The sequence below is a fragment of the Chlorocebus sabaeus genome, chromosome 1, assembly GCF_047675955.1.
Source record: "Chlorocebus sabaeus isolate Y175 chromosome 1, mChlSab1.0.hap1, whole genome shotgun sequence".
Classification (NCBI taxonomy): domain Eukaryota; kingdom Metazoa; phylum Chordata; class Mammalia; order Primates; family Cercopithecidae; genus Chlorocebus; species Chlorocebus sabaeus.
The window spans coordinates 83,423,838-83,436,026 of record NC_132904.1 but is presented as its reverse complement, the minus strand read 5'-3'; the positions used below and the strand labels follow the sequence as shown (position 1 = coordinate 83,436,026).

General features: G+C 41.9%; 1 protein-coding gene across 1 annotated transcript in view; it reads left to right on the top strand.

Annotated features, from left to right (window-relative positions):
• LOC140712623 (uncharacterized) overlaps positions 1-5,237 on the top strand; it is a 45,274-nt gene extending 40,037 nt beyond the window's left edge. Inside the window, exon 3 of the mRNA XM_073020159.1 lies at positions 4,151-5,237. Coding sequence (XP_072876260.1) covers positions 4,151-4,163 — 13 coding nt within the window. The 3' untranslated portion in view covers positions 4,164-5,237. The remainder of the gene's footprint in view (positions 1-4,150) is intronic.
• The last annotated feature ends 6,952 nt before the right edge of the window (positions 5,238-12,189 follow it).

Genomic DNA, 12,189 nt, shown 5'->3' with positions numbered 1-12,189 from the left:
CCATTGGGGCAGTGGGTGATAAACCAAAAATGTTAGTTGGAAAGTTGAGCCAGATATGGAAGGAATCTGGAAGAATTGAAAATTTGGGCAAGGTAACAGGATCCAGTCCAACTTGCAAGTGGGTACCAACCTGGGTTTTCCACAGGGAGGTAGGAAGTCAGTTAATCTCTACCAGACAAGACAAAGTTCGCATATCCATCACCTACAATTTACAGAGAGGTGTAAAATAGCTCAAAGACCATGAAAATCTCATAAATAAACTGATCAAACCTTAGCCAGCTTTGGCCATGGTACATAAAATCCCCTTTTCACAACCCTTCCATAGCATTCTATACTTATTATATATCCTTTATAGCATAACTTTTCAAAGTGGCAAAAAATAAACACATTTGTTAACAATTCAAACATATATAGCTTCTCTTCAGTGTCTAAAAATAAGAGGCAAATGTATGTAAACTTAAATTATACTTAGTAACATTCTTTCAGTATTCTATCTTTTTATAAATGATCTATGTATCTATTAAACATCCATTCATTAATTTAGTGTTAGTCCAAGGTTTTAAGTTACATAAACATCTTGGAAATTATCTTCTAGCTAAACACTAAAAATCATAATTACTGTTGAAATAAAGTTTATCAGAATAATGATTCAATGTGGTTAAATACAAATGTATCTTTTTCATAAATCTTAAATATTTAGTAGAAGTAATGCTAGCTTATTTTATCAGTAAACCTAGATAAATTTAAGACAACCTTAAGTAGAATAAAAATATATACTCATACTTAATTCTAACTCAGAGAAAACATAGCTGTTTTTATTAAACCAAAATTATTCAACTAGTTTTGTTTGCCAAAGATTTACCGACATCATATAAATGTAATTTTAAAAAGGTTTTGAGTTAGTTTCTGTAACAATATCGATTTTTCACATTGAAAATATTCAAGGCTCATTTTCCTTTATTTCAGAGCATTTTAGGAATATTCAATTTATATATGAGCTTACTCATCTCAAATTCAATCAGAGTACACTCAGCTCCATTAAGGAATTTTAGAATTTAATTTGGGTAATACTGCCAGAGGTAATAAAATACTGCATACTCGCATAATGAGAGGTTTTTGAGGCCTGTCTGAATTACAGACATATAAACATGCAGACAGAGAAAGAGACACTTAGAGCTTTGTTTCTAATTTTCAGCTTCATTTTCAGCCATGGGTTAAGCTTTGCTCCATATTGCACTTTGAGGCCCCACCCATTTCTCTAAGCTCATTCTAAATGCATCTCTCCTTTAAAGCTTCGTCTCAACCCCTAGTAGGACATAGTTGCTTCCATAATCCTTGCACCTTTCTGATCACTTGATCAATTCACCAGAAATTATAGTTATCTGTATATATTCCTCATCTTTTCTTCAAATCCAAACTTAGGGCCGGGCATGGTCACTCACGCCTGTAATCCCAGTACTTTGGGAGGCAAAGGCGGGCAGATGACGAGGTCAGGAGATCAAGACCGTCCTGGCTAACATGGTGAAACCCTGTCTCTACTAAAAATACAAAAAAATTAGCCGGGCGTGGTGGCGGGTGCCTGTAGTCCCAGCTACTCAGGAGGTTGAGGCAGGAGAATGGTAAGAACCCGGGAAGTGGAGCTTGCAGTGAGCCGAGATCGCGCCACTGCACTCCAACCTGGGCAACAGAGCGAGACTCCATCTCAAAAAAAAAAAAAAAAAAAAAAAAAAATTCAAACTTAGTTATGGGAGAGACTATGTTATCTTTTCTTCAACAGACATTTATTCTGTACCTACTATGTTCCAGGCACTATACTAGAAACTTTCTAAAGAGTGAGGGACCAAAAAGCAGGACCCCTGTCTTCATGGAGCAAACAGTTTGGAATTCGATATACGTTTTTCATTTCCCACAGGATTAGCAGTGGTTTGTTGAATGAATTAATTAATTAATTAAAATCCTCAGGCTTAGATTCACCAAGATACTGAAAGGGAAGTAACATTTCCTTGAGGGCTTACTATATACCATGCCTTGGACACTTTGTGCAAATTATGTAATTTAATCCTCCTCATATTCATACTCTGTGCTTTATATGCTTACTTCTGATCTTGACAGCAACCCTGCAAAGGAAAAAGACTGTCCCATTTTACAGAGGAAACAACTGAGAGGCTCAATGAGGATATCTGCTTGCCCTAAGTCATGATATTATAGGTGTCAACATAGGGATTTGAACCCATGTCTTCCTGACTCCAAAGCCTTGAGACACACTGCTGAGTATGGTTTCATTGCCTTGGAGAAAGCTTAGGTCATATATTCCAGAGAGCAAGTCACAGGTAAGTCTTGACCTAGGGAGTCTGTGCACCTCAGGCACTTAACAGCAGATTGGACCACACCAGCGACCTGAGGTCCTCTCTAGCCCTCAGTTCCATGAGTCCAGATTGGAGACAAGACCAGGAAGTGGTGGCATGCTGTATGTAGATGGGGTTGGGTTCCTGGGGGTGGAGGGCTGCTCTCACCTGGAACCATGCTCAACTAGGCATTCAGGAGCCAGGGCCTGCCAAGGCACAAAGGGGCCATTCATGCCAGATGCACACTCCTCCCACTGAGGCTGTAAGTCACATTCCTTGTTTTAAGATCAGTGCCCAAAACTGGGCCTTTCACTGAAGAGATGCTGTGTATGTGAATGAGCAAAATGATAATCCGTTCAACTGAACTTTAACCCACTGGGTTTACAACAGAAGGTTAAGGGACTCCATGTTCAAACCCTTAAGTGGTCACAGTTAGTCTAACTGATGCTGATGTGGAGAAGGAGGGAGACAAAAGTTGTTGCCCTTAGTTGAGGGATGAAGTGGCTCCCTCACCTCCTGCAGAAAAGCAGGGTCAGTAGGAAGAGCAGAGAGCTTGTAGGACACATTCACTGTGTGTCAGGAATTTGATGACTGATCACCCTTAATTATCATAGCCAACCTATGAGGAGTTCACTGTTAATATCCTCCTCAATTTACCCATGAGGAGACAGGCAAAGAGTGATTTAAGCCCCTTGTCCAGCATGATAAGGTAGGCAAGTGTGACTGGCAAGATTTGAAACTAGACTACTTGAATTCAAAGACTGTGCTCTTAACCACTATATCGTATGCCATTTCCAGGCAAAAATAATATGGAGAATTACAATAAGGACCACTCATGAATCACGCTTCCCTTTGTCCTCATCCTTTTGCAACATGTCATTGCTGCCTCTCTCATCAAGATGTGGTCTACTGGTCCACCCTCTTGAAGTTGGGATGATCCTGTGACTTACATTGACCAATAGAATATTGTAGCAGCGACACTGTAGGAGTTCTGGAAATGAGACCTCAAAATGTTTTCCTAGCTTCCACTGTCACCCTCCTGGGATGCTGAGTCCACCATGTTATAAGGAAGTCCAGTGTATCCTCCTGGCATATGAGAGGTCATGTGGAGCAGAGCCAAGGCTTTCCAGCCAATAGCCAGCACCAGTTACCAATTGAGCAAACCCTCTTGGGTGTCCCAACTTCAGTTGAGCTCCCTCTGCCTGCATCTGCACTTGAGAGCCCAGGAAAGATCTGCAGAAGAATCTCCAGTCAATCTACAGAATTGAAAATAATAATAAAAAACCATTGTTGTTTTAAGTCACTAAGTTTTGGGATGATTTGTTATGTAGTAATAGATAATTGAAATACATTGGTTTTAAATTTCTTTTTCTTTTTTTTTTTTTTTTTGATATGGAGTCTCGCCCTGTGGCCCAGGCTGAAGTGCAGTGGCACAATCTTGGCTCACTGCAACCACTGCCTCCCAGGTTCAAGCGATTCTCCTGCCTCAGCCTCCAGAGTAGCTGGGATTACAGGCATGTGCCACAACAGCCGGCTAATTTTGTATTTTTAGTAGAGACAGGGTTTCACCATGTTGGCCAGGCTGGTCTCAAACTCCTGACCTCAGGTGATCCACCCGCCTCGGCCTCCCAAATTGTTGGGATTACAGGCATGAGCCACATGCCTGGCGGTTTTAAATTTCTTATCTATCTGAGACTAACCACTTGCTTTTTAACAATCTAGAGTTATATAATGTATAGAGTCATAGGAAATATGAGCTGGAGAGACCTTAGGGCAGCATCTAATTTGATTCTTCTGTTTTACAGAGGAAGAAACTGAGAGCCAGAGAGGAGAGACAACTTGTCCCGAATCTTACAGCTTGAGCCACGACTGGACCTAGGTCTTCAGAGTCCTGTGTTTAGAGTTCTCTTTGCTACATGGTTCTGCCTAGCTACATATCCAGTGAGAGGAAGAAAAAGTTATTTCCAGCTAATTTCAAAGATAGACTCTAAATGCTGTTTATGGTCTTAAATTCTCAAGACATCCATGCAAAGAGATCCACATACCAAGACCCATAAAATGCCAGAAGCAATTACTGGAAACAAAACAGTGAATTGTCATAATTGAGTGTATATTGTCTTTCACAGGATCTGTGTATTTATAGATGTGCCATTTCCCCAGCAGATCAGTTGTTCTCATCTTGGCTGCTCACTGGATCATCTGGGAAGTTTTAAAGAACACTGAAGTGTGAGCCAGGCACTAGGAGCTGAAAAACCTCCCTAGAGAGAATCTAATGAGCAGCTGGGGTTGAGAACCCCTACTCTGGACTGTGAGTTCTTGGAAGGCAGAATTTTCATCCTTGCACCACTCCCCTGGAGCACCATGCCATAGAGTAATTTCTAATCGAAACTGGGGACACAATGCTGAAAGTGCTTACAGAGAGCAGCTATGGCAGAGTGGAAAGGACATGGCCTTTGACATAAAAAATACCTATTTGCGTCTCAATCTTGCCATTTAGTAGCTGTGACTTCACACAGGACAGTTGCTCTGAGCCATCTATAAAATGAATATAAAGATGATACCAACTTCCCAGGGACATTATGAAGCTCAGCTAAGATTATTTAGCTTTAAAAAAGTTCCTTGGTAACAGCAAATACTTTGTCAAGTATTGTTATTTCCATTCAAAATGGAAATAGAGTATCTTTTAAAAAGGTGTGTGTGGGGGGAGGAAGCAATGAAAGATGATTGTAATAATTTAGGCAATACAGAGTTATAAAGAAAAATCAAGTAAAATTACCCACAATTCCTCCGTAAGTATGTTTCAGCATTTTGTTGTTTCTTCTTTCAGAATTTTCTCTTGTCTACATGTGTGTCTGGACACATACACACACATATGCATAAAACACAATATTAAAAAAAAACAAATACAGGATTGCGTTGTGTCCATCTTCCCTGTTACTAGCTAGAGTTCTCCATAACCATGAGTTATAATTACTGTGATACTTTTCTAGCCTAATGATTTTGTGAGTAATTGAAGGAAGATATATAGGATAAAATGGAAATGAGAGCAAAGCCAGTGAAAATCTGCAGAAAAATTACACATTTTGGGGGCCTAGTGAGGCCTGAAAATTATTGCAAGACTCCATTGAGGCTTACCTATTTCTTCATCTGAGAAGACTAATATTTTCCATAGGAGCTTGTGAATTGACATGGATAAAATGAAGATCTCAGTCCTGCCCTCCCAGAGAAACTTCCCTCTCTAAAAGGCCTGGGCCACAGCCTGCACATCCTTCTGGTCAGCAACATTTATTTGCACATGATTTCAAAAGTAGCAAGAAAGGGCCAGGTGCGGTGGCTCACACCTATAATCCCAGCACTTTTGGAGGGTCGAGACGGGCAGATCACCTGAGGTCAGGAGTTCAAGACCAGCCTGACCAACATGGAGAAACCCCATCTCTACCAAAAATACAAAATTAGCCAGCTGTGGTGGTGCATGCCTGTAATCCCAGCCACTTGGGAGGCAGGAGAATAGCTTGAACCTGGGAAGCGGAGGTTGCGGTGAGCTGAGATCACACCATTGCACTCCAGCCCGGGCAACAAGAATGAAACTCTATCTCAAAAAAAAAAAAAAAAAAAAAAAAAAAAAGGTAGCAAGAAAGAGAATGGAAGGAAGACCAAAAAGTGCTTATTCAAGTTAACTATTAATTTGGGGAAAGCAATTTTCATATCCAAGCCAACCTAGAGTTGATCCAAAAGTCAACAGTTAAAAGAGCCAGAGCAAACACACAGACCAAATCTCCAAGGCTGATATTGTCTGGCAAGGAATCCAGCTTTAGAAAGAACCTGAAGACATTTGAACCCTTTCCGGCTCAAGCCTCCCCTTTTCCTGGACCTAATCCCTGACAACATCAGAACCTCAACGTGTCTGTTGGCTGGGGGCCTTGCCCATAAGGAGCCTGTGTTTACAGAATCAATGAGGAACAGATGAAGGGTGACTGTAATCTGGAACAAGGAGGCCCTGTTAAGGACGTGCCCAGCATGGGCATGCCAAGTGAGTGTGGCTCCATCAAAACCAGGCCTTTGTAAAAGGGATGGCTTATTTTGCCTGGACACCACTGCTCACAACAGCTTTGGATTCCTCTTTGCAACCTGTCTTTACAGCCTTACAAGAAATATCCAACTCAATTTTAAAAATAATATCCCCGATATCTTTTTTTTTTTTTTTTTTTGGTGGGGGGCAGGGCATGAGGATCTTGTTTAGAAAAAAAAGAAAAAGATTAGGCTTGAAGTTGGAGAAACCTGTGTGTGAATCCCAATTAATTCACCTAATTGCTGTGTGACCTTAGAGAAGTCCCACACCTTTTTTATTTCTTAATTTCCTTTTCTTTAAATAGGGGATCACGAGCCTTACCTACTTCTCATCATTTGTCAAGTGGAAGATTACCTTGATGCAATGGTAGCCTCCAAGGTCAAGCTGGTACTTCTTATCAGGAGTCACAGAACAGAAAGGCTCAGTAACCAAATTAAAATGCTCACATCATACAAGTTATAACGTCAAATTGAAACAGTGACAAGCAAAAGGAATGACATGGGGCATGTTAGCTCTCTGATATAGGGTGTGATCAGCACAGAAGGACCATACTACCCAAGTACTGGGGTAAGCAGTTCATATGTCCTGTCTCCCTGTCTGCCACATCAGCCTTCCCCACTGATGGTTTGGTTACCGGACAAAAGTTGAGGTTTGAACAAAGGGGCCCACAGACAGAAATTGCCCTGGCCAAGGGCCCATGCTTGCACTATTGGAGAGACACAGGGACAGGTACATCTGAACAACAGCTGTAGCTTGCTTAGCCTGCTGAGCAGCCATGAGTTTCATTTGTGTTTCTTGGGCAAAGAACATGGAGTAAGAAAGGATGCCCTTAATTTATGGCTGAATTAAGGCCTTGTGAACATTGATTGCTCATGTATATTTACCACATCCAGAATATTTAGTGCCTCATATATCTCATATATACTTTTTTTTTTTTTTTTTTTTTGAGATGGAGTCTCGCTCTGTCGCCCGGGCTGGAGTGCAGTGGCTGGATCTCAGCTCACTGCAAGCTCCGCCTCCCGGGTTTACGCCATTCTCCTGCCTCAGCCTCCCGAATAGCTGGGACTACAGGCGCCCGCCACCTCGCCCGGCTAGTTTTTTGTATTTTTTTAGTAGAGATGGGGTTTCACCGTGTTAGCCAGGATGGTCTCGATCTCCTGACCTCGTGATCCGCCCGCCTCGGCCTCCCAGAGTGCTGGGATTACAGGCTTGAGCCACCGCGCCCGGCCATATCTCATATATACTTAAATATCATTTATATATAATATATAAATGTATTACATATAATAAATATATATATTTATATTTAGTGCACTGTGCATTTATATGCACATTTATATTTAGTGCACAGTGAATATTCAGTGCCTTATTAATATTAGGTGTCTTTTGGTCCCTCTATCACTTTCTATGTTAAATATACCCATGCCATTGTTTCTAACATATTTTATGAATTCCATGGATCTAATTTGTTTTCTCCTCTTCCACAGCATAATTGCATATGCTCAAATAATACAACAAATACATACTACATCATTCTATTGGAAGGCTGGAGTGAAAAAGCACTTTGTAAATTGTAAAGATCTATATAATTTTAAGGGATTATTATTTTCGTTAATATAATGAACAAAAACAACTATGGCCATTTACAGAAAATAAAATTTATCCTCAAAGGATAAAGAGGAGGCAGTTTAGCCTAATAACTAAGAGCCACAAACTCTGCCAATAACTGGCTTTGCTAACTTTGGGAAGTTACATAACTTCCTTGAAACTCCGTTTCCTCATCTGTAAAATGGGGATAATAACAATAGCTACTTTGTGAGGCTATTTTGAAGACTGAATAAGATGATGTGTGTAAAACACTTAGGGAATTGTTTGGCCCATCATAATGATGATACCTAGCCTTCATTGAGTGCTGACTCTTTCAGAGGCACTTTACAACCTAGGTCCTATTGTCATGTTCACTTTACAGATGAGGGGTTTCAGACAGAATCTGAATTCAACCCAGGTAATATGACTATAAGCCTATGCTCTTAACCATTTTGCAATTTGACACCTATGCAGTAAGTTTTCAATACATGTTACATCATCATTTTAATGAGGTTGGCCACTAGAGCATATATTCAATATCATGTGCTAAATAAATGACATTGGTGTTGATATTTTGAATTAATTCCCTCAACATTGATTCTACCGTCCCCATGATTCTCCTCTTCCCTGCAGTGTGGGCAGGACTTTGATGTGCTTCTAACCAATAGAATACGGAAAGGTGATGGAACTGTGTGTATAAGATTATGTGGTATAAGATTATAACATCCATCTTACTAGGAGATGCTGTCTTCCTTGCTGGCTTTCAGGTAGCAAGTAACTATGTGGCAAGAAGTTGAGGGTGACCTCTGGCTAATAACCAGCAAGAAACTGATACCCCTATTCTGACATCTTGCAAGGAACTGAACGTACCACCAGCAGCCATATGAACTTGGAGGCAGATCCTGCTCCAATTGAAACTCAGCTGAGACTGCAGCCCCAGTTGACACCTTGATTGCAGCTTCATAAGATCCTGAATCAGGGAATCCATCTCAGCTGTGCCTAGACTCCCAACCCATAGAAATGGTGAGATAATAAATGTGTATTGTTTTCAGCTGCTAAGCTTGTGGTAAAATTGTCATGCAGCAATAGAAAATGAACACATGAGGTTTCAGAGACTAGAGATTACAGGCAGTTGTGGCGACATGTGTGACGGCAGCAGCAGCAGCAGCCTCCTGATGTGGGCTGCAGCCATGGTGGACTAAATGTCCTTGAACTCAAAAGTCCAGCGGTGGCCCTCGACATTCACTCTTCCAGACCTTTCAACAATTTTATATTTATTTAATTCTCTGCATCAAATCCCTTTCTTCTTGAATTACCCAAAGTGATTTATATTTCCTGTACTGAATCTTAGTTTATATCCTCATCCTGCTTCAAAGCCATGGTTCATCTATCCCAATATTTAATCCTGCTGATTACCCAAAACATTTTAAGGAAAAATAGAGTAGTTTCTTTTCAAAATATCAGGTAGGAAGGAAATGATAGTCATTAATCAATGCTATTTCTTTGAATAGCCACAAAAAACCTTTAAGGAAGGTAATACAAATCCCATTTTATACAGGAGAAAACTGAAGTTCTTCATGTGCGTCTTTAAAATCACACATCTTGTGAGTAGCACATAGGGATGTAATTCTAGGTCTAACAGACAACTGACTGCAAATTCTTTCCGCTACCCCATGCCATAAGGACATCTGCATTGCTATATGTCTTTTCACTCATTCATTCCTCTAATTTCTATTGCATTTCTGCCATGATGGATGCAGGCACAGAATGCTGAGTGTGCAGTGAAGAGGGACATCAAAGAAGATTTTAGGAAGTAGGGGCTCATAGTGGTGGCTGACACAGCTCGAGGAACTCTAGAGCAGTGCTGCCAGGCAGAGACACTGGCAGAAATGCTCACATGCCTCAGCAAGACCTCAGGCAGCCTTGAGCAGACACAGAGCTGACCCCAGTGATGCTCTGTTCACACTACGTAGCCACGATGCCATTCCCGGAGGCCTCTCGCTCCTTCTCCAAGGCTGCCAGCTGTCAAGCTCCAGCAGGCCATAGGCTTGTTTTATTTAGTGTTGGCTCTTTGCAATTAATGTGCTTCTCATTAATTATGTTTTTCAAAAATGAAATTGAAAGCCTTTGATTTACTTTAAAGACAGATCTGGCTAACCCATTAAAGCTTACTCAGCTCTGCTATTAGGAAAGAAAAGGAGGTTTGAGAATTCAAATCTCAGGCAGAGCTTAAATTAGGTAGAATGCCAAAATAGCTCAGCTTTAAGAATCTGTTTTTTTAACTCTTGTAATACTCAATTTTCTCATCAGAAAAATGGGATAACAATAATTCCTACCTGAGAATATGATTGTGTGTGGACTAAATAAGGTAATATGAATGTTCCTGCCCCTGGTGTGCCTCCATTGGAGATATTCCATGCCCTTCTCCTTCACTCTGTGATGAACTGCAAGCTGCATCTCTCAGCTCCTGTTTCAGCTCTTCCACCTGGGTGTGGTCAATGAGAGGCACTGGTGGGCAATTGTAGGGGGGAGGATTGTAGAGTGGGAGGCAGGGAGCAGCAGAGTATTACTCCTCCTCCCTTCTGATGAAATCTCTAGCAGCCACTGCCTCTCCTTCACGGGGCCATCTTCTTGGAAGGATGTCCTCCACAGTCTGGTTTTGGCAAGTAAGCCCTTTGCTCGAGGAGCACCATGCTACCTCCTCCCTTTCTCCCTCTGCCTAGGGCGCCAGTGGCTTCTAGGCAGCCTCATCCCTGCTTGTTTGGCTTCTCCCATCTTCCATCTCTCCTTTAGCCATTTTCTGGGTTTTGTTTGTTTGTTTGTTTTGAGATGGAGTCTCACTTTGTCACCCAGGCTGGAGTGCAGTGGCGTGATCTCGGCTCACTGCAACCTCTGCCTCCAGGATTCAAGTGATTCCCCTGCCTCAACTCCTGAATAGCTGGGATTACAGGTGCCTGCCACCATGCCTGGCTAATTTTTGTATTTTCAGTAGAGACAAGTTTTCACCATGTTGGCCAGGCTGGTCTTAAACTTCTGACCTGAAACAATCCGCCCACCTCAGCCTCCCAAAGCGCTGGGATTACAAGTGTGAGCCACCAAGCCCAGCCTGTTTTCTGGTATTAAATTCTTTGTTTTAAGTACTTAAAGACAGCTCTGTTTTCCTTGCTGGACCCTGTCTGCTGCAATGAGTGAAATGCACTTGCCTGGTGGGATTTATTTTCTCAATGAATGATTAGGCAAGATAGCTGGAAAAAGAAAGGGGATAAAGATTAGAACGTGAAGAAGATTGCTTAGAGACGCTGTGGCTTCATAGCCCGGTGTTTGGTGAATAGGTGTTCAATAAAGAAACATTATGATGAAGAGGATTGGTCCCCTTCTGCTTATGAAGAATAGATTGAGAAAAATGCTTTTGAGTGGAATAGAAGGGTAAAGAGACCTCATGTTTCTGTTGACAATTAGCAGCCCTGTCCAATGCCTGGAGCCTGGTTCTGGGTGCTGGGAAGAGCTGACCTCAGCCAGTGAGCACCAGGCTGTGATCACTGAGCCGCCTGGAAGGGCTGGTCCCTCCGCACACAGTGTACCCCTAATGAAAAGCAGATTTTTCCACCCCCACAATTGGGGAGAGATCTCCTCCTCCTCACCCTAAGAACAGAGGAAGAATGTTCCAAGAATATTTGCCATAGCTATTCAACCAAGATCTTGTTTTCACATTCCTGTCGACAGCTTTCCAGCCCTGGGCCAGTCTGTTGTTTTCGTCCTGTGGCCACCCAACTTCCATTCCGAGCACAACCTCAGTCAGAGGCATCCAGAATGACCCCCATCGCCAGAGCAGTCAGCGCTTGGCAGTCTATGCCACTGGGAAGGAAACAGGACTGTTCCTGGCCTGAGCTTGTGCTGTGGAAGGGAATGGGGAGGTGAGTTAGTGCATCCTTATAACCAAGTGCCCAGGATGGTGTTTGGCACACTGGGAAGGTAAAAGTATCAACAGTCCCATGGTGTAGTCTCTGAAATAAGCTTTCCTCTCTGGTATCTGAATACCACTAAACTGCCTGAGCAATGACTGCCAGTCGCCTTACGTACACTGTTGCTTAACCTCATAATCACCCTATAAGGTGGGGTTTTTGAGTCTATTTTACAGACAATGGAACAGAGACTCAGAGAGGTCACATCTTTCAGGTGCCAAAACCT